The sequence below is a fragment of the Eublepharis macularius genome, chromosome 16 (assembly GCF_028583425.1).
Source record: "Eublepharis macularius isolate TG4126 chromosome 16, MPM_Emac_v1.0, whole genome shotgun sequence".
In the NCBI taxonomy this organism is placed as follows: Eukaryota; Metazoa; Chordata; class Lepidosauria; order Squamata; family Eublepharidae; genus Eublepharis; species Eublepharis macularius.
In genome coordinates, this window is record NC_072805.1 from 31,489,754 (window position 1) to 31,512,822 (window position 23,069).

General features: G+C 43.3%; 1 protein-coding gene across 1 annotated transcript in view; it reads left to right on the top strand.

The window, feature by feature from the left end:
* The first annotated feature begins 2,510 nt into the window (after positions 1 to 2,510).
* The window catches only part of RANBP10 (RAN binding protein 10), a 41,268-nt gene continuing 20,709 nt past the window's right edge, over positions 2,511 to 23,069 (top strand). The window contains exons 1-4 of the mRNA XM_055000289.1: positions 2,511 to 2,730; positions 3,821 to 3,932; positions 11,419 to 11,471; positions 22,339 to 22,506. Of these exons, the coding sequence (XP_054856264.1) occupies positions 2,511 to 2,730; positions 3,821 to 3,932; positions 11,419 to 11,471; positions 22,339 to 22,506 (553 nt within the window). The remainder of the gene's footprint in view (positions 2,731 to 3,820; positions 3,933 to 11,418; positions 11,472 to 22,338; positions 22,507 to 23,069) is intronic.

The following is a 23,069-nucleotide window of genomic DNA, read 5'->3' on the forward strand; positions in this document are numbered from 1 at the left end:
CTGTACAGGAAAACAAAGTCTAGTTGCAAATGATTGCTATATAGTCCGATGACTTTGCAATATAAACACGTCACTGCAGTCATTTGGGACTGGATTTTCCTGTGTAGACAAGCCAATCTGGTTGCAAATGATTGCTACAGTAGCATAGTATCCAACCATGTGTGATGCTGGAGGTGGGTGGGGGGGAGTGGTGGCGGCAGGTGAAGCAGATTGCTATGGGAGCCAAAGTAGTCCTCGCTGCAGCAAAATACCAGTTTCCCCAGCATTTTACTCCATTTCAATTTAAAGATGGATCCTGTGCACTTTTACTGGGAAGTAATCCCCACTGTGTTCAGTGCAGGAGGGTGCAGGTTGCTCCCTTATGAAACAAGCAATCCAATTAGCCATGTTGATTGTGTCCTTTTAGACACTGGCTTATGCCAATAAAGGCACTGACTGACTAGACACTGATTCAGAAGCAAGCCCCACATTTTATTCAGTATGGTTTGCTACTTGGTAAGAAGAGGCTATATCCAAAACCCAAACCTAAATACATAAAGCAACCTTCTACTGAGTCAGACAATTGTGGGGCAATCCTAAGCAGACTTTCACACTTCTAAACCCATTGACTTCAATGGATTTAGAAGGGCATAATTCTGCTTAGGACACTGCTGTTGATCCATTAAGATAATTGGCTGGCAGCCTCAGGTACAGGTTCTTTCATATCACTCGCTACCAGATTACAGGAGATGACAGAGATTGAACCTGAGACCCTCTGCATTAAAAATGATAACATTCAGAAGTTACCAGTGGAATGTATCACTTTTTGAGGACATATTGTTGCTGAACTAAAGGCTACTGTTCTCTCATAAAAGAAGTCCAGAGGGAGAGTCCAATGCAAAAGTACCAAATTAGGATTTGTCAAGAAAGTCAACACCCTCACTCCCCTAGGCTTGAATAAGGACTTGGATTTCCTCACTTGGCACAGGTGTTAATAGCTCTGTATGACCTACCCTTTACAGATGGTTATTAGTTCTAGGTATCATCTCACATTGCAACTTCCTTGATTAGATCTGATTTGACATCTCTCCCTGACCATCTATCTACAGGCTGAGCAATGGTCCCCATCCAATCCAACTGGACTAAATTATCTTTTATTATAGTTACTGTTTCTAACTTACCTCTCTCTGTAGTATCCCCACATCCCCTGTTGCTTGTAACTTTTAAGAATAAATATATCTCCTGTGGGTTTAGCTATGGAAAGCTCCTGCTACCCCATTAAACTCAAGAAGTTTCCTTCTCCAAGTCAGACAGTTGGTCTATCAAGCTCAGTATTGCCTACTCTGATTAGCAGCAGCCCTCCAGGATCTCAGGTTGAGGCCTTTCACATGCCCAGCTACCTGATTCTTTTAACATACATTTTATTAAGATCAAAATAATCCAATAAACATGAAAAAGTTTGAATCCTTCTAGAACCCTCTGTCCATTTAGATTTTTCATGAGATGGGATCTGATATTCTCTCACAATTATGAGTGACTTCCAGCCTACAGAGATCTCTTTCCCTGGAGTACATTCCAGTCCAGTAGAACCTTAAAGACTAAATAGTTTTCCAGAAATAAACTTTTGAGAGTCAAGCTCCCTTCAGCAGATATGGTATCAAAAGCTTATGTCCTGGAGATCTTGCTGGTCTTTAAGGTGCCACTGGCCTAGGGTTGCCAGCTCCAAGTTGGGAAATTCCTAGAGATCTAGGGGGTGAAACCTGGAGAAAGTGGGTTTTGGGGAAGGACCTTGTCATGGCATAATTCCATACAGTCTGCCCTCCAAAGTAGCCATTTCCTCCAGGTGAACTGATCTCTGTGGCCTGGAGACCAGCTGTAATTCCAGGAGATCTCCAGCCACTACCTGGAGGCTGACAACCCTACACACGCCTGAAATCCTGTTATGCTATTGCAGACCAACATGGCTACCCATCTGAAAGTACCTTACCTTCAGAAGGCCAGCTCTGTTGCATTATATCCCTGCTGGTTGTGTATATCAAGAAGGGAGCTTTAACTCTTGGAACTTTATACCCTGAAAATCTTGTTGTTCTCTAAGGTGCCACTGGAATTCAAATCCTGCACATCCCTGCTGGATTCCCTCCAATTGTCAAACTCTGCCCTCCCCAGGCTCTGCACCCAAATCGCCTGGAATTTCCCGACTTGGTGTTGGCAACTGTAGAGGGGAGAAGGGTAACCCCCTACCCTAAAGGTTCCCCAGATATGCTGGTCTATCAGGTCTACAGAGCAGTGCCGTCCCTAATACTCGGTTTCCCGGCGCGCTCTGCAGTGCAGAGAGAGGGCGTGGTCTAATCTCGCAGCGCTTCTCGGGACGTGTAGTCCACTCTCTCATGCAGCCCTCGGGTGTAGAGCGAAACAGAGACTTGCTTTCCCATCGTGCCTCTGGGCCCCATTGTGGCCGAGCCCGCCTCCCATTGGACAGTCGGGGAGACTGGGCCCGTTCCCCCTCCTGCTGACACAATAGTGATTCCAAGATGGCGGACGCGGGTGCAGGGAGCTTACCTGGGGGAGACTCGGCGCTGCCCCCTCCTCCGCCGCCGCCTCCCCCAGAAGAGCAGGAGCTGAGCCAGCGCCTCCGACGCCTCTACCCGGCTGTCAACCAGGCCGAGACGCCGCTGCCGCGCGCCTGGAGCCCCAAGGACAAATATAACTACATCGGCCTCTCCCAAGGCAACCTGCGCGTTCACTACAAAGGTAGCTGGGTGGGGGAGACCGAGTGAAGGGAGAGAAAATTTGGGGTGAGGGTCGCCTGGGGTGGGGCAAGCAGCTGAGCTGGGGGAGGGGTGAAGGATTTGGGGCGGGGAACAAGTTTTGGGGTGAGGGGAGATGGATTGATAGGGTTGCCAACCTCCAGGTGGCGCCTGGATATCTCCCGGAATTACAGCTCGTCTCCAGGCGGCAGAGATCAGCTGCCCTGGAGAAAATGGCTGATCTGGAGGGTGGGACTATAGCATTATATCCCACTGAGGTACCTCCCCCCCAACCCACCCTCCCCAGGAACCCATCCCCAAATCTCCAGAAATTTCCCAAGCCAAAGTTGACAACCCTAGCGGGTAGCAGCTTCCAGACTGAATGAGGAAGATGTAGGGGAGTTAGGATCCTGCAGGAGGTGGGTGTGAGGTGGTGGGGTGGGTGGAGAGGGGGCTAAGTTGGTCAAGGGGCAATTGGGGATCCTGAAATAATGGGAGGGGGGTGAGGCAGAGAAGAAGGGTGGTCGAGGGGAGGCATTGTCAGGTGTGCTGGGTCTGCTTGGAACCATTCTGGAGCCTGGAGGAGGGGAAAGTAGCTTCCTGGAGAGTAGAGGGGGAGCCATAGGGTTTGGAGGGTGAGGCGTGCTGTGGGATGGCTGCCCTTGACTGGTGAGAGACAGATCTTGTGTGGAATCTGGGACAGAAAGTGTCTGGGAGGGGGTGTTGTCCAGACCCCCCTTTCACCAGTAACCCTTCACAAAATCTGAGGGTGTGGCTTTTTAGTTCAAACCATTCCTTTCCCTCTCCCCGTTTCATTTTGCACAGCTAATCTGTTCTCACCAAACTCCATCTATTTTGCTCAATCGCTTCCAGACAAAGGGGGAGCCAAGCATGCCATTTCTCTGCCTTTTTTCTCCATGGTGCAGTGCAGGGGCCCTTTCTTTCATCAGGGAGGCATTCTCTTCCTGTTTCAGGTTTCTATGCACAATGGTTCTGGATTTTGCAATTATTCTCCTTGAAGTCCCTTGGCTGTCACTGAGAAGTAAAAAAAGTCTCACTCGTCTCTCCCCTCCCCCTTCCCTGTTTTTTTGTAGGACATGGGAAAAATCACAAGGATGCTGCCTCTGTCAGGGCCACCCACCCCATCCCTGCAGCCTGTGGTATTTATTACTTTGAAGTGAAGATAGTCAGTAAAGGTAGAGATGGGTAAGTGTGTGCTTCTAATCCATCATGGGCAATTAGTCTTTTTAACTTTGGGGAGGTTTCATTCTGCTTGTGCATAAAGTAGATTGAGGGCATGAAAGGGGGTGTGTGCTTTCTATACACAGACCAACAAAAAGGAAGTTGCACCAGCTTGACTTTAAGCTAGGAACCTGAGCCAGTTCTTATTTTGGTTTTGTACTGAGGCTCAGTTGGGAGGATACAGCTATGGTTCAGGTTCATCTCCAGTTCAAGTTAAAAAACCGGTTTGACTTCCTGCCATTAAATGCCAAGCCAGTAATATATACGAAGATGAAGCATGCTTATTAAGCTGCTTCCTTGCTGTCTGTTATGGGTAATTATACCAAGCTTGCGTCTTAAAATTCCTGTGTGGCTTGTTTGTGTGTTGAGACTCAAATCCAATATGGCAGTAACTTTAAGGGATGGGGTGGAAAATCATCCCTGTAGCCAAATGGAACTTGGCTAACACTTCTTCCTTGGTCTGGAACAATTTTATATGAGAGTTTTCTGCAGGTACTTACTCAAGACAAAGGCATGTCTATGGACATAAGCAAATGATGGGCCATTAGCTTTACTGGATAATGAGAATTGCAGATAAGTAATTCCCTGACCAGTGTGGGGTTAGGGGGGTGGAGGCTACTTTCATCCTTTAAAGCAGCACCAGGAAATACTTTTCCTCGTGGTCCCTTAGGCTTTAGCCTTCAAAACATTATTTCAGTGTAGTCTTCCTGTCTTCAGTAATGACGCTAATACTTATTTTAGGTTAAGTAGCTTTGAGGCAATGACTGGTAATTCTGGTGGAAGCTGTGCAGTTCATGCTACTCTCTTGAGCCTGTTCATAAGAAGGAAAAAATGGCTTTTCCAAAGGGCCCAACAATGCAGTTTAAACACTGGGACTACAAGGACAGGCATAGAACTCTGCTCAGAGGAGATTTTTCAATTTATCAGAAATTTTCTGTGCCATGAAGAGGGACAGTTAATAGCTCTGAAAAGGGAGAAGTAAGAGTTTAGCAGTGGGAGGTAGACTTGCTCTGTTGCATCTGAAGAATGGGTATGCTGTTGCATGGTGGTGTAATAGTAGTGATAAAATCACATCTTTAAGCAGTAGGCTGATGTAAAACCAGTGATCCTATAAGGCCATGGAGACAGAAGTACCTCTTCTAAATATTGTTTCCTCATATGGTACTGTAGCAACATTTTACTGAACTGAGAAATTCAATGACAGCTGCCCTTGAAACTGCAGCAACGACAAAAGCCTCTGCTTCCAGGCATTACTGAATTGTGCGATTTCCATTTTGTGCTGTTCGCTAGTTCCGTTTTAGCATGCTAGTCAAACAAGTGGTGAAGTGTGGTGGCAAGGAAGAAAATGTACTGGAGTGCATAGGGGGGTGGGGGAGAGAGATGGGCTCCAGCCCCTTAATGCTGGATCTGGGAGAAGTTGCTTTGGGATGCGTCAATATTGTGTTTGACCAAGTCCTTTTCTCTCTTGACACCTTGAATATAATTTCCAAGGTTGTGTTTGTTAAGTTGCAGTTCAGCATGAACATCCTTTACCTTTAAGGCAGTAAAGAGGGCTCCGTTCTTTCTCTGGCACAACCGTGGTAGTTTATAGTTGAGTGATGTTTTGTTCTTCTTGCTTCTTGCGGACAAACTGTAGATGTAGAATTGCAAGGTGGCAGGGGCTGTTGGTAGACTGGTTGAAAGCAGGGTCTACTTTTCTAAAATATCTTAGATACAGTACAGGATTACAGCATTGTCAGGGACAGTGAGCTGCAGAAATACTCTTGGCCAGGAGCAATCTTTGTACTGTACAGATTCAGGAGAGATCTCACAAGTCATTTCTGTGTTCTTTGATGTCAAACGATGTGTATTCTTTGACCTTCACCAGGTAAACCCAATAAACGATCTAGAGTTCTATGATCTACCTTACAATTTACTTTGTGTCATCATTCCATTATAACTTAAAGAATATCAAATAAAAGAAGAACTTCTGTGGCATATGGACTGTTTTTGTTTGCTGTTCTTTGCACTTGGTGTGGTTAGAAACCAGAATATATCATACCTCTTAATCTTTCAAAGCAGGGCAACTAGAATAACAGGCCATTGTGCCTATGTGTGAAATGTGGATTCCAGGCCTACAGCATAGTAGGCTCCAGTCTTGATTATATTTATGCCTGTGTGTGTACTTATTTCTGGTTTGAAAGAAAGAATGACCCTTGCCTGCTCCATGAACACTGGAGCATTATTTCCAAGCAGTAATAGTTTCCCTGCAAACGTAACAGGGGTTAAATATCGGCTGATAAGCATAGGCCATGAAACTTGAATGCTTTTTAAGATTGTGGGTATTTCACACATACTTGCGGAAATGGTGACAAGAGGGGCTTTCTCTTGGTTAAACTGCATCTTGTGCCCCTAAAGTGGTATATTAGGTTATATGGGATATTAAGTCCTGACCAGTTAACCAGAGGAAAATACCTAAGCCAAAGAGCAATAGTTGTTAAAATATTGTAGCTTTTCTGAATCACATTGGAAATAATTGTGTGTGTACTACAATGTAGTTGGATCCTGCAGCAGAAAATGAAGAGGTGTAGACATGCCCGTTTATGTTGGGAAAATGTCATGCCTTGCTTTTTATTTTTAAAAAATCAGTAATCTATTGGAAGATGACAGTGCACAGTCAATCATTAATAAGATCAACGATTCATGCCAGATTCCTTGTAACTTTTTCCTTTTTTTCTTTTTTATGGGCAAAAGTTAATTGTGTTCCTTTCTGCCTTATTTATTTATTGAGTTTAATATACCTCACTTCGTCCCCCATATGTAGACCCAAAGCAGCTTACTATATTGTTCTGTACTCCTATTTATCCTCACAACAACCTTGTGAGGCAGGGCAGGAGGAGAGGGTGTGGCTGGACCAAGGACACCTGGCAAGCTTTCATAGCACAGTGGCGATTCAAACTTGGGTCTTAGGCTGATACGCTAACCTCTACAGCACAGTGGTACTCAGCATATTCAGAATGTTCCTTAATCATTTCATGTGGAAGGCTGACTTCCAATGTTGAAAGATTAACCAGTTGAATGATAAAGCTGCTGTTGAAAACCTAGGACCTTGGTTAGGTGTCTCCCTCTCACCCACATAAATCTAGGCACGTGTCCCAAAACTGCATGCAGAATTTTAATATGATGCGATCCATTTGCACCAAATTGAATCTTGAATTCTTCTTTCAAAAGTGGAGAAATATCTGGAGCCGCATGAATTAAATCAGGCCTACCCCATATATTATGCAATGACGGTAATCTGTTACTGGACGTTCCCAATGCAAAAAACCCTGGCTGCTGCCCAGTGCGCCTTTTACAAGATTTCTCCGTAAGAAGATGGAGATCTAAAGAAATATATTTTATGGCCACTAGGGTGGATTGCCATTTTAGGGGCTGGATTGGAGGGGAACCATTTCAGCATTACTTTTCCCACAGATGTTCTCCAGCTGTGGGTCCAGGTCCTGTCTTTATATACGTGTAAAGAAAAGATGTTGGCTTGACTAATCCTGGTGATGCAACCAAACAGCCACTGTATCTCCAATGCGCTGATAGCATCTAAACCAAATTTAATTACAACACTGTGTTTAAATTGCTCGTGCTGGTGGGGGGAGGAGCAAATTAAATTCCTGGAATTCTCCAAAGTTGTTGTTAGACATTAACTGAGTTTAATGGAGAAAGTCCCCGATTGCCACAAAACTTTGCATCCTGTTGCAGTGTGACGCTTACTGCCTAAAGTAATTTTAAATTAAATCTTGACTGTAAATCCTTATGTAAATCCACTGAATTTAAGTTGAATTTCAACTTCTCGGGAAACTGGGACACTGCTTGGTTGGCGCAACCGATCAGATTTAGATGATAAATCATCAGTAGTGTGGTAGGTGTAGGCAGGAAACATTTAACTTCAGATTGCAGATTTGGGAGTAGCCAATGCAGTTAGTCCCACCAGAGCTCCACAGATATTGGAACTGGTTTGATAGGGCAGGTCAGAGAAGGCAAGAAAGGTAGTAAATGTCACCATAATGATCACTGTTCTTTCCTAAAACCACTCCAGTATATTATTTCCAAAATCCTAATGTTTCCCCCTAAAAGATAAGCTGATGTCACAATCTCTGCGCTACAGATTAGGTGTTGAGAGGCAGTAGTTCACTCACATGACTACTCTTGCACCATGGGGTTCTGCAATCAGGATTTTCTCTCTTATGTTTCACTGCTAAATGATAAGATTAGTCCATGCAGAGTGCCTGGCCCGTGGTCTTCCGGTGGACCTCATGCCTGAGGGTGGATTTAAACTCAAGACCTGGATCCAAAACTTTCACCATCTACTCCACACTGACTTCGATAGTGACAATTTAGAGATACTCAAGAGAAAGGTGATGTTCATATTTTAAATAAAAATGGTACCGTATTCTGAAAACAATGCTGTCAACTGGGCACTGATATTTCATTAGATGCAGATGTAAATCAGAGAATACCATGATGCTGTGGTGGGGTCATGTAAATTGTATAATTACTGAACAGTCATGCAGTGATCAACTTGCTAATTCTGGTAATCCTGTTTTGTGTGTTTCTTCCATGGTGTTAGTACTGTGGCATGACGCTTTGGCACAGTGGTGGGTTAGGACAGAGGAACTGGGGGTCTAATCCACTCAGCCATGACCTCTCAATGGGAGGAGTCAAGAGCATTTTCTGTGGCTCAGTTCTGTCTATAAAATATAAGCATTAGTGATCCTAGCCTGTAATATTTTTATAAGAGCAAATAAATGTTACCATGCTAATAAGGGAGCTACAGCAAGCTGTAAGTATATATAGTTGGATTAGGGTGGCCTCGCGTCATTAAATAGATCACTTAGCTTGATATCCTAGTTATTTCCAGTAGGAATACTCTTATTGCAAAATGAGCATTTGTGCCAGACCGTAAGAGCTGCTGTTCTGTTGAAAGGGAGTGTAATGCAATAAAGAGCATGAACAGAGATGTGCGTGACTGTCACAACTAGTATTTCTTGTCTGACATGCAATGTTTATAAAAGACTTGGATTCTTTCGTGTGGGTCCATACACTTATAGTATGCTTTGCTCTGGCTATTGTTTATAATAGGGTTGGAATGTCTGTGTCATCTCATTGTAGCCAAGGGGAAGTCAATGCCACTTGCCCATTAGCAGCTTTTTTGTGTGTTTTCTTATATGGAATGAGAGTAATGTCTTCTCCGCCATGGCACCCAAGTCTTTGGCAATCTCCCAGGGAGCTGTGCTGGCACAAGAAGGAAGTTTTTCCACTTGTTGAGTCAACCAATTCTTCAAGCAGGAGCCATTTTACTTTGACTTTTACAAACCCTGGGAATTTGTTGCTTCTGATTTTTAAAAAAATGTTTGTCAATGGAGGCTTAATATTTAAGAACGGGGTATTGAGGGTCTGGACCCAGTAGATTTATTTGCTTATATTTAAATGAATTAACTGCTTTCCCACTGTATAGCCTTACAGTAAATCATAAAATCTTATACAACATCCATACAGTTCAACAAAACCAACAGGAATAAAATATTAAAATAACAGCCGTTAAGGGCTCCCACTGCTCCACTTCCTCCGTTTAATATTATTATTATTTCAAATGACAAATGGACGGCCTTAATATTAATCTCTAGATTCTTTGGCACAACACAGAAAAATCTCCCTTGCTATTACTAATGCTGACATAACTTGCTCTCCTTTCCCAGTAGTCAGCTTGGCAGGAAAAAACAGTTCCTGGCCAAACTGAACAAGTCCAGTAGAGTTGCCTTGTTTCTTGTGGGTAGCGGGGATTGGGGAAGCTGCCTGTTAGAAGACAAATTCACTAGTGAAATATCACAGAAGTCTCCCATCTTATTCAATAGCAGAACGTTTGCCACTGTTAATAACATGTAGTGTCAGAGCATCTACAAGGAGAGTCGTACCTTTATAACAGTTTCATGTTGTAAAAATGGCTTATTTTTAGGTTGTCACATAAAAAATGGACTTACTGAATCAGGGTTTTGGTAAAGAGACTTGAGTTTTCTCACACATGTATTTATTGAGGTTTCAGTTTGGGGACCTTATGAACAGTTTCAGCATGCATGATTAAAGTGTTAATTAAGATTAAGGCAATAGGAGGTTGCTGATTGGACCAGTGAAATGTCATGTTAGCTCTCTGGACAATCTAGACCTCTACATCCATAGTCTATGAATTAGGCGGAATAGGAGTTAGGTTTTCTGTGGCCACCTCTTGCAGTGTGTGAGGCTTGAAAAGCGTACAGGCTTTTGGTGTTCAAAGCAAATAGATTCCGTTACCTGTCCAGATGATGGCTAGGTGCCTAGGTAGCCTGTTCTGAGGACAAAGGTAAGAACATAGTGTATTAATTGAATCAGGCCCTGCCCAAGTAAATGGCTCAGTGCACTCTGACTTCATTAATAGGTTAGCCAGAGTACTTAACAGAATATGTATGCTTTGTCTCAAGTCACTCTTCATAGCGGATGATTTTGCAACCTGTTTGGAATTCTTATCACACCTTTCTAGAAAACAGACAGCTCTGGCCTGCAAGGCAGAGCTTTGAATTTGCTGTGGCTCATGAGGTTGGCCTGTGACGGAGCAGGGAATTAAGCCCAAGATTACATTTCAGAGCCATGGGCTCTTGCTCAACAGGTGTGTGTTCCTCTCGAGCAGGGACATTCACTCCTGTGAAGTGGTATCCACGGTGTCTGTAAAATGCTGCCAGCTCCTTGAAAGCGTAAACCTTTCTGTTACGAGGCTTTAATCCATCCCCAAAGACCCCAGTCAGATCGGTTTCCTTTCTTAGTACCTATTAAAGCCAAGTCTTACGATGTTAGAAGACCAAGAGTTATCTGAACCAGTGGTGGCTATGGCAGGAAAGCACTCCTGGGACCTGCAGATAATGAATTCGAATGAACTATCTGTAATAGTCAATGCACCCTGCTTAGTCACTGGAGAAGAGATCAGGTTCTTTCCAGCTGGAGGTGAGGCATGTTTGCAACAGTGCTGTCCCCAGTTTGTGTGTGGGGGATAAGGGAGGTGGCTTCACGAGTATGCACCCAGGTTTATGTTGCGCCCGACTTGTGCCTCTACAAGACTCTCAGCATTAAATAATTTATATCAATTGCCTGTCGCTGCATTCTTAACAACATATACTTGTTATATCGAGCGCTTGGTAAGCTTTTGGCGAAGGCCGAGAGAGCTTGCTAAGCCCACCCTGAAGGCTTGGCATGAAAATGGTTGTCCTGGCCGACGGTCCAAGGCATTTTGTGTTTCACTTCAGAGAGAATCTGACCCAAGTCTCTCCCGAGTGATAAGTTTTAAACTTCCGCCCTTTCCGACTCTGGTTCCAAGTAAGGAAGAGTAGCCATTGTGTGATCTTGCTTGGTCATTCTCTATTTACTGAACTAACAAAGTTCTGTTTGTTTGAAGGTACATGGGGATAGGACTCTCAGCCCAAGGTGTCAACATGAACAGACTTCCTGGTGAGTCATTGTTAAGAATTGTGCTTGGGTCTGTGCTGTGTTAATCTTCACTGTGCTGAAACTGTACAGCTCTCAGGGGGGGAAAAGTGCCCACTTCCTGTAGACTCCAGATGCAGAGTTTTGTTTAGAGAGGACCTCATTGCTGAGGCTTTTTTCCATGGTTAGATCTGGGTTTCCTGTCCCATTAACAAGTACACTCATGGCTTTTGAACTCTGTGGGGCATTTGGAACTCTGGTCTAAAAATAGGTGAACACAAAGCATGACAGCCAGCTTCGGCCTGTTTCTTGTAGGCTTCTGATGTTTAGCATTTAATGCATCCCCTGCTTCCATCCTCGCAAACCATCTTATTTGTCTTTACATTTCTGCACTGTGTCTTCTCAGTGGAAGTACAGCTATAGCATAGTTTCCTTATGCAACAATATGTTACCTATGAAAGATGGGCACAACGTGCAGTAACAGTGGGCTTGATAGCATCCTTCCGTCACCTTCTGCTTTGTGTAGTGATTAATTCCTTGTGTGTTTCTGAAATCTCAAGATTTTAGTCTGTCCCTGGGGCTACCGTGTGTTAAGATTAGAGGTGTGTAGGATGCTCTGATAAAATTCAGCTGTGATGGGGGCGGGGTGTCATATGCTGCCAGCCACCTATTTGAGTGTGAGGCACCTGCTGTGCTCCTGTGGCCCACTTTAACTAGGCTGCTGCGGTTTGTGAGGCGTTAATGTTTGTGTTGTGAAAAAGCCCTCCTCAGTGTCTGAGCCTAGATAGGTGTTTTCTTGGTGCCTTCTAGTCTCATATGGTATTGTTTTCCCTCGTTTGTGTCCAGAGGTACATAAGAAGAACCAAGTCAGTTGCCTTAGCGGGCCAACAAACAGGGCACTGAGGTTCAAGGCCTTCCCCTGACGTTGTCTCCTAGCACTACATTTCAAAGATTTGCTGCATCTGAACATGGCTGGTAGGCAGATTCACGGAGAAGAGGTCCGTCAATAGTGGTTTCCCTCTCAACACCACCTGTGCTCGTGACGGTCACTATGTCTGCTGACAGCGAATTCCACAATTTAATTACTTGATGAGTAAAGAAGAATTCCCTTTTGTCTGTTCTGAACCTGCGGCCTGTCAATTTTGTTGGGTAACTCTTTAGCCTTTCTTCACAGCAAAATAAACCTTTTAAGGTGGAAGTGTGGAGTTGATTTCTAAGAAACAGTAACTCCTTTGCACCTCCTTCCCACAATGGCCTTTGCCTAGAGATAGTACTGTGAGTTACCTTCCAGTTGATTTTAATGATTATGACATGTTTGAATAAATATTAGTATTGTAGAAGCCTCATTTTTTATGTCAGCCAACAGAAGAACGAGTATTTAAGATGGTTATTCATTAATACCAAAACAATCTTGTTAATTCAGCAGGTTTTTTAAAAAAAATCAGGGCATTGGTTGAGGTCTGAAGAGGCTTACTCTTTCAACAGTGGTCTTAACAACCCCTCGCATCATGCGCAACAAAAATGTCAGTGCCTGATGGCTGGTAGCTTTCTTCCAGCAGAAGGCACTTCTCCTAGTGGAATCGACCTTCAGGATCCAACCCAATATGAGGAAGCACCATGGCTGCCTTAGCAAATGGATACATTTGCTCTTGTTCCTTGCACACAGTTCCACACTCGTTTGCCAGTGGACATGAAAAAATTGTTTGGGAGTGGAATTCCCGTTGAGCTGTGATGAAAAAGGCTTGCATACACAGCCTGTTTTGGCTTAGTGTTAGATTGAGATATGTGATAAAGAGAAGACTTCCAGACCACTGTTGCTATTCACACTGGAGAGGATGAGTTAAAGTTAGGTTAGAGATCTTGGCAGAGAGGTACTTGGGAGGGGAGGAATATGTAGGAGAGGAGACAGAGCTCTAAGACTGCTGGTTGCCTATCCCTGGAAAACAGTTTCATTTGTTACCTGATAGCTCTTACTTGGTCTTCATCCAACGCCTGACTTCTGCTGTTTTTTAATACGCATGCATTTAGAGTTAATTCTGGTCTATGCTGTTTGAGTAGGTGGTTCATCTTTTTTAACTGCATGATGGTACTAATTAATGCTTAGGTGTTAGCTGTTTCTTGCTCAGCCTAGAATTGCGCACATGCTAAGCATTCGTATTTGATTACAAAGTCACATGCAAATGACAGCGTCAGGCGAGACCTGTGAGCATTATTAGGAAGTGCCCATGTGATTTGTGCTAAATGTGTAGGGCTTTTGGCATGTGATGGCCATTCAACTCCTTTGTAGCTAGCTGCTAGAAATTCAACTGTCTACAGCCTTTGCGAGTGTCCATTTATCTGGCTTCAGGGCTGGGACACAGTGAGGCCTTTCCAGCAAAAACATACCAATAATGGATCACTGCAAATGCCAGATGTTGAGCTCTAATTGCAGAACTTTGAACAAGATGATTACTCTTCCCTGAGCATGCTTAGAGTTGTTCTTAATGTTGGCTCATAAGGAGCAACTTCAAAAAGGAAGACAGTAATTTGCCCCTGCGTCTCTGGACCCATTTTGACATATTCCGATCCTTAGTAAAGACTCAGAGCTGAACTTGTACATGCATCCTGTCCCCAGAGACTTGCTTCAGGTGGCTTACAACTAAGATAATAAAACCATTAGCTGCAAGGTACAGATGTTTGAAAACACAGGCCAGACTTATCAAGAGTAATACAGAACACTGTCCATTCATTGTGGCTTTCCAGGTACTTGACCTTTCTGTTCCTGTTTTTGTAGCAGGTTTATTGAAGCCTCTTGTTGAGGTGTCATACATAGCTGGTGGGTTGTATTCAATTTATATGACAAGTTGTACAGGCCTGTTCTTTTTTTAAAAAAAAATCCTTGATGACCTTCCAGCAAAAGTTGCTAGTGGAGCCTAGTTTCAGGTGGGTAACCGGGTTGTTCTGCAGTTGAAGTGCAAGATTCAGGTTTAATAGCCTCTTTGTGTTCTCCATCCCTCTCTTTTCTCCAGTTGTTCAGGGCAGTGTACTGGGAGGGGCGGGGGTTATCAACCTATTTTATCCACCAGGAGTCTAATCCATCTCAGTTGGCTACAGGTATAACTCGCTGCAGAGAGTGAGATTCGGGCTCATCTGGAATTCGAATCATGTCTGACGTTCTGTATACTGCGCCATTTCGGCTCTCTGATGACAGCTAATAGCAAATATATCTATTGTTAGGCAGCGAATAGTGAATAAATGATATTGTGGGTGTGCTACTTTCCCTGTTCATGATTTAGAATTGCCTCAGTTTAGTATTGTTCGTTACTAGGAAAGAGCAAAAGATGTTGGCCTTGTAGCTGCTGTAGATCTTGTGAGTTATTTTTTCTTCTTCTCCTGCCTGTCTGGATAACTGTAGAAGATAAAATTGTCTGGACTTTAGTAAGTCTATTGAATACTTCAGAGCGTTTCCTGGGTTTAGTGTTTTGTTTTTTAACCTTGGCCAGATGAGCTGGTCTGACTTTACCTTCCATTTTGTAAAGGTGATATTGTTTACGCTTCTAAGCTAAATATTATCTCTAGTTTGGAGTGGAAGTAAGCAGGAGGAGCATTTTAACAGGGTTTAATGCCTTGGTGGTGGTGGAGAGTGCCCTCAAGTTAAAGCTGACTTTTACAGCAACCCCTGGCAGGGTTTTCATGGCAAGAGACTATTAGAGGTGGTTTGCCATTGCCTGCCTCTGCAACCCTGGTCTTTGTTGAAGGTCTCCCATCCAATTACTAACCAAGGCCACCCCTGCTTAGCTTCTGAAATCTTACCTCAGCTATCCAGATCAGGGTGTTTAATTCCCTAGAGGCAAATAAATCAGACCTGGTTCTAAGCTCGTTTTCTGAAGGAAGTTCCATGGAGCAAGAAGTCCACATATTTTAGTCAGCTTCAGTAGAGAGTCATTTTACACGGACTCCCTAACGCTCAAGCATACTCCACCGCTCCAAATCTTCTGGCATTCACAGAGGACTCACGGGAGGGTAAGAGTTACCCTTTTCATTCACACCACTCTTTGAAAGCGTTCATAAGTAGCAAGCAGGATTCTTGTTGCTTCTGAATGTTTGCACGTCCCCAGTGCAGATGAAGACAGTGACCCCCCCTCTTGCCCCACCAAGCCCCCTGTGCATGAAGAAGGAGAACGCTGGGCTCCATCCCTGCCAGTCCAAAATGGAAGACCACTCCCCCTCTCCAAGCTGTCTTTCATGCATCAACAGCTGAGGTGGGGTGGAGCATCTGTCGTCATGTGGGGTTTAGGCCTGCATTGTCAGAAATGGATGCTTGATCACCAGTGGTAACTGGTGTGGAATCCCAGTGATGGAGCTCTATTGGAAAGTATTTCGGGCTACAACTTTAGTGTGTGAACAGGCCAGTCAGCATTGTGCATTATTGGTATTGCTCTGTAAATGTTTTTGTTCTTCCTGAAGTGCTCTAGAAAATCCTGTGGTCATGTTTAAAAACTTCTTTCAAAATGGGCGGTTGCTGGCCTTTGAAGAAAATAAGAATCTACTATGAAATGGAAGGAAATATTTCTAAATATGTCTCCTTTTTTCCTAACAAAAGATTTGGGAGTAATTCAAAATCCTGCTGTGAAGTGTGTTACAGAAACGTGCCAGTTGGCGCCTTTCTGTTTTATGCTGGATGTCATAAACATCAGCTGCTGGCAAATTCACAAAGCCTGACTGTGTAATACATACAGTAGTACCTCAGAAACACTTCTGAAAGAAGGGATATGGGCAAGTCTGGAAGTGTTTAAGGCCCTTTAAAACTCACCTTCCCTAGCCATAAAACCCTTTGTTGACAAGCTGAACGAAACTGATCAAAGGGTGGGCTTAATTGAAAGCGAAGTGTGAAAACCATTAAGGAAGTAGCGGGGGGGGGGGGCAGAGAAGTCTGCTCTGGAAAGTGCGTCACTTGTGAAGGCTACAAAAAAGGAGCTGAAGTTGGTTGAGAACCAGCTGATCGGGCTACAGATGGAACGAACGCAGACAATTTTGCGTCTCCAAAACGTGAAAGAGGAGGAAAATGAGGATCTGTGGGAGGTGGTCTCGGAACTACTGGCGATACCCGCGAGGATGACTAAAGAAGAGGTTAAAAGCGCCATTTTGGAGGTCCGTCGGGCTTCTTCAAAATATGCAACAAAGCGACAGTTGCCTCGTGAGATCATTATTGACTTTTCATTTAAAAAGATTCGGGACACCATCCTATATAACTCATACAATGCGGATTTGGACTTTATGGGTTTGAAAGTCAAGATTTTGAAGGACGTTCCATTTCTAGTCCGGAAAAGGCGTTTTAAGTATAAAAAGTTTGCAGCTCTTCTGAGGGACCATGGAATAAAGTACAAATGGTTATTCCCGGAAGGAATATGGTTTAGATATAAAGATCAGGCCTATAAGATACTATCAGAAGATCAACTAAAGGATTTTGAGGATAAAAACCCGGAATTCTGCTGCACCAAGAACGAAGAAAAGGAGAAGCCGGAGGGGGGGGGGAGGAGGAGAGCACCGCAACAGCGGTTGCACAGAGAGAATTGCGTCCGGGACCTAGAAGGGGGAGGAAAGTTTAATCAGAATTTGAAATGCTTATTCTCTGTATGATTAACCACTCCATCATTATCCTATGGAGCTATTTTTGTATTATGACAGTATGAAGGGAAAACATTGAAGTGTAGTGTTTAGTGTTTGTAGGTCATCCCCCCCTTCTTTTTCCATCCCCCTTTGTCCCTTCCCTTTCCCCTTTCCTTGTGATAGTCTTGTGTAGTGCTGTGTAGTGTTTTGTAGTTTGAAAAATAAAAAATTTATAAAAAAAAAAAAACTCACCTTCCCTAACCTGTGGCTACCCTTCTTTCCTAATTGCAAAACACTCCTACCCACTGTAAGCAAAGCTTTGCCAAATGTGCGTGGTGGGCTTCTCACTTTATATCGCCACAACATTACTGTGGTCTCTTGTCAGCCGTGATATTCTGTTTCCTACTGCTTACTCTCCTGGTATGAAAATAGGAGTCGTTCAAAGAAGATTCACGGGGCCTTGTTAGATGGGGTGATTCAGGAGCGCTTCCCGCAGGGCGTGGTGGTGACTTTGAATCCTGGAAAATTCTAGGAATTCCACTGCTGACTCGTCATATGGGTGTTCACTCCAAAAAATGATTGTTGCAAACATCAGATGTTGTTCATCATTCTTAAATTAGATGATTACAAGTTTGCGGCAGCAAAGAATGAAGTAGGTCGCTCTGTTCCTTTCTTGTTTTGAATGAGTAAGGAAGAGCTGTTTTAGGTGAGTCATTTTAGATAAAGGTGTTGATTGTATTTGGGATAGCCTGACAGATGATAAACAAGTTATCAGAAAATGACGTTTAAATTAACATGTACTACGGCTTTTTAAAAAAAGTTGGCTCTGGCTGTAATGGAATTTCAAAGGGACGGGACAAGGAAACATCGTTAGGCAGCAGCTACAATATACCATTGGTATAGTGCCCATTCAATTCAATTATTTTATTCGGCTGACGGCCAGCACAAAACAGATACAAATGTTTAAAACACATATTTTAAAAAAGGATTAAACTGCCCAGTGGTCAATATCTAAAATTCAAGATTTAGGATTCCATGCCTAAAATTTGAAGACGAATTCTGCAGGCTGCTGAGAAAAATCTAGCACAGCTAATAGTAACCTGTGCGTTAGTGCCCATTAAAAGCTTCTTTAAAATGTCGGCATCAGAACAAGCTTAGTATTTATTGAACAGAGGAGGGATTAAACTTAACCGGGCTTCCTGGTAAAACCGGCAGTAGAGTAGTACATGTTCAACGAATTTCACCTCCTTGGAGTCACATGAGCAGATTCTCTCCTTCTTGGGAGACTTTTTATATCTCCCCTGCGGAGACTGCGGAGGGGAGGACGTGCTATCTCGCCAGAGTGAACGCTCTCCTTTGACTGGAGCGTCCATTCACGATGACTAGAAGAACCTCATTCTTCCTGAAATGGAAGGGGAATCACTCAGACAGCCATATTGCATGCTGAATTCCACAATATACGTTCATTTTCCCATAAACAAAATTAATATGGGCCTAACCAACCTAAAATTTCCTTCTTAGAGGAAATTCAGTGGTCAGGCTGTGGCCCGGGGAATGTGAGGCAGTATCCGCATGCTTTGGCTCCCAGTTGCTGGGACTCTTTGTCCTGAACACGCTGTGGGTTATTTTGGTAGCTTTCCCCTCAGGATGGGATCTTGCTCTGCCAGCCCATAGGAGCCTTTGGAACGGCTGAGTATATTTAGTCCGTGATGACTTGACTGTGGTTTGTGTAACATGACGCTTCAATACCTCCTTGACTGGAATCTCTGTGGTTTACTTAAGAGAGAGAGAGAGAATACAGCATGTGGCTGAATGTAAATCTGCTGGAAACTGCACAAGACCTTGTTCTGTAGCTACAAGGCTCTTCTATTTAAACAAAGATGCTTTCTCCCCCACTGCTGAAAGATGGGCTTTCATAGAGGATCCTTTAGCTTTTCTGTGCTTATTTAGCCTGTGCTTATTTTTGGCTGTTGCTGGCAGTGGGCTCCTTTGAAAGAGTATGGGGGTCACTAGAAGAGGCTTATAATTGGCTCTTCATCCCAGTCAACTGACTTACCTTCAAGTGAAGCAAGAAAGATGCCTGTTAGTGCCATCCCCTTACTGGCAGAGGTACTACTTAAGGGGAAATTCGTTTGCTGTTCTGCACATTCAAAAAGGGCTGGTGATGGCCAGCTCAGTTTTCATGCAGAAATACAGTCAGCGCAGACCATAATTCTCCTATCTCTTAAGCGTGGTTAAGAAAATCACAATGAGCCCCGGGATTTGAACGCTCCATTTCTTCCCACTTTCTATATTGCCTCTTAATGGTGTTTGCAAACTGGTTTTCGAGACCTTGTTTCAAATTCTGAAGATAGCATAGCAGTTGTTAGAAGGTGGGTGGAAAAACGTTGAAGAGGCATGAGACTAGGTATCTCAGTTATGGACCTAGAAATGTGTATTTAAAATTACAGGGCAATCCTAAGCAAAATTACTCCAAATCAATGCGCTTAGACTGGAGTAACTCTGCTTAGGATCGCACTGTTTAAGCGCTAATGTCAAGACTCGTTTTATTGGCCATCCTTTGTACAGTGCTATATCTTTGGAATAAACACACAAGGAATCTTTTCCTCTTTCTTTCAATGCCTTTTTGGAACACAGGCTTTGTGCACTTTAAGCATAATTTCCGGACCCAAATTCCTAATGTGTCTGAAGCCATGATTTAAAACAGTGATCATGGGAGCTGGATAGACAGAGGCTGGCTAGAATTGTTGTGCATCTGGATATGCAGTTCTTCCCCCGGCCCCTGTGATTCAACAGGGAGAGCCCACGAGCCTGTGATGCCCTGAGCCGTTCTGGCTGCCAGCACAATTGGGCACACTTACCTAAGATTGGGTCACTTGAGGACATTTTCTGATGCTGCCAGGCTGTTCTTATCTTGCAGGCACAGCCTGCGCTGCTTTGCTCTCTTCCACTGTTTTCACATGGCTTTGCTGAAGGGAAGAAAATACCCTCAAGAGGTATAAGAAAGGGATGTGTACGAGGCAGACAGCTCTACTGGGAGAAGATAAAAAGAGAATCTGGCTTGGAAATGGCTGCAGGGAGGAAGCAGGAGGCTTTGCAAAAGTCTCTGTTCTGACAACTGGGGAAATCCGTTGTGCAGGGAAAGCAAAATTAGCAGTAATGGGCTCCTAAGGAAATATGCATATTATCCAAGTTCTGTAAAGAAACAGGTTGACAGCTAAACAAGAGGGGATTAATTACAATGCAGCAGGGGATTTCAGAAACCCTGGTGTTCTGTAATTCTTTTTTTAATTGAACATTTTTTCTAAAATCTGTGTTTTCTTCCACTACGGTGAGGGAATTCCTCTGCGGTCTGGTAGGAAGGTGTCTGAAACCTGCTGGTGCTCATTGAACGAACAGTCTGATTGTGTCAGCTTTCAGCCCACTCAGTGTGTGTAGAGATATGGCTACCTCTCTGGAATTGCACAAACACGCACAAGCGGTTTCTCCCCCCACCTAGCACCTTCCACATCAGAATTGGATTTCTGCTACAAAGCGCTGCGTGATTACTTAGACCTAGAATTTACAAGTGCACATTTCTGACGGTTAATACCTCAGACCCAGAACACTGTGTGGTTATTTTCCCAACATAATCTGTAATGTTTGACTTTGGTTTTACAGTGGACAATGGCATTTTCTCATATCTTTCCTAAAGAAAATACCAAGCCAAAACGGTACCCTTTCAATGTTTGAGGTTATATGATCCTTAGCTTTAAAAAATCATCCTTCTTAGCTGTGCCATTTCATGTGTGAAAAATAATGCAGTTTGGTTCTGAAGCACCATTTTTCCTTCTGTTCTTTTTGAATTTGAAGGTTTCAATTTTTCAAAATCTGTTTGACTCCAATTAATGAGAGTGGTTGGAAAACTGACGTCCAGTGTAGCATGTTGCCCACATGGTAAAAAAAAAATGAAATCTGATACTTAAAACTTCGTTACCTAGATAAGAAGATAGTAGCCATCCATTATTTTTCAGTAATACTTCCAGGAAACTTTGGGTTAAAATAAAAAGTTTACAAATAAGGTATCACTGGTCCATGAAGTTTCCTACAAATCAAGATTGGAGGTCATTACAAACCTTTTTAGTTGTACCACTCTCTTTTTAATATAGTTTTGTATGTTTTACATTCACTTGGCATTATTGTTAAATGCATCTCATGGAGGAGATCGTAGTTGGTTTAATTCCTGTATTAGCTGACAGAACTACTAGGAGTTAAGTAATCATTAAATAATGAGAGGTAGTGTGGTGCAGTGGTTAGTGTTGCTCTTGGATCTAGGAGATCCAGGTTCGAATCCCCGCTCTGCCATGGAACTTGATGAGTAACCTTGGGCCAGTCACTCCCTCTTAGTCCAGCCTCTCTCACATAAGGATAAACTGAGGATAAAATGAGGATAAAATGGAGAACAGTGTTAAGTTATTTTGGGTCCCCATTAGGAAGAAAGGGAGGGTATAAATTAAGTAAAATAAAGTAATAATGTCGAAAACAAGCGGGAGTCTTATGGCACCTAAAAGATGAACAGATTTAGTATCCAGTTGCCTAGTCCATGAAATTTTATGCCATGGTTAATGTATAAGTCTTATAAGCTGCCGCCAAACTTCTGTTTGTTTTCTGCTACAGCAGAATAACATGGCTACCCCCCCCCTGGCATATATAATCATGTGTTGTTTGTGCAATAATTTCTAGAAGAAATATTACTGCTTTATTTAAAATATTTATATCCCACACTCTCAGCTATATAGGTCCCAAGGCAACTTCCAGTAACAATTAAAGCAATATAATAGATCATTATAAAATCATTTTGGAAAACCCAACTGCAGCAGTGAATTATATCAGAGGGAGACGGTACAAATAACTTAGTTAAGACTTTCAGCTGCAAAAAGACATTAAAGTCACAGGCCACTAGTTTGTCTGGTAGGGTCTTCATATCAAGGCTGATTTTTTTCCTCTCCCATTTCATAGTGTTAATAACTGAAACTTGAGTAAATACAGGCTGTTTACACATCCTGGCCTGTACTCTAGAATCTTGTTTTGATTTTGACAGAGGAGCGTTCAGGAAAAGTACCACCCCACATTTCAGCAACATCTGAGATAAATACAAACTACACATCTGCCTGTTGCATCCTTACTTCAGATGAGGATGCTGCCATCTCTTGCTGTGTGTTGTTTGCATTGTCTGTTAATATAGGATGCTCAATGTCCTTGTTTGTTCCTGTTGTTTTTCCTGCCATCTTTATATCTGCCTCTCCATCTTCTTCTTCCCCAGGTTGGGATAAACATTCCTATGGCTACCACGGTGATGACGGACACTCCTTCTGCTCTTCAGGGACAGGGCAGCCCTATGGCCCAACGTTCACTACCGGAGATGTGATTGGCTGTTGCGTGAACCTCATCAACAACACCTGCTTCTACACAAAGAATGGACACAGCTTAGGTAGGCAAGCAGCAGGCATTTGGCTGAAACATTTTTGTTTTTGAGTTAGCTCCTAGGCGGCTGTTCACCTTCAAGTCCTAATTTGCACTCTAGAGCCAAGACTTCTAGAGAGAATCGAAAACCTATAGGGATACCTGACATAATTATTTGTCCTAATGCTAATATGTTGCAACAAGTGGCCTTAATAACTTTTGTGTCTAGGCACCTATTAACTAATTCTCCTTACTTCAGTAACTTCCTCCCTAACTAGCAAGAGTCTTCCTCCCCCCTAATCACTTGGAACAAAAAATACCAGATAATTCTGTTGAATTCCTACCAATGAATAGGATCCATTTCCTGCTTTTTGTGTGTGAATGAGCTGAAAGGACAAACCTCCATGTCTCACTTCTGATCCGGGTGAAGAGTTCAGGCAAAAGATTTTTACCTGCATCCACTCAAGCAGACTGTCAGCCCTTTACTGGGGATGGTATGTAAGATGAATGTGGGAAAAGGATCCTAACAAGCATCCATATTAAGAAGCTTGGTGTTTTAGTGGCTAGTCCAAGCACCATACTTGGCCAATC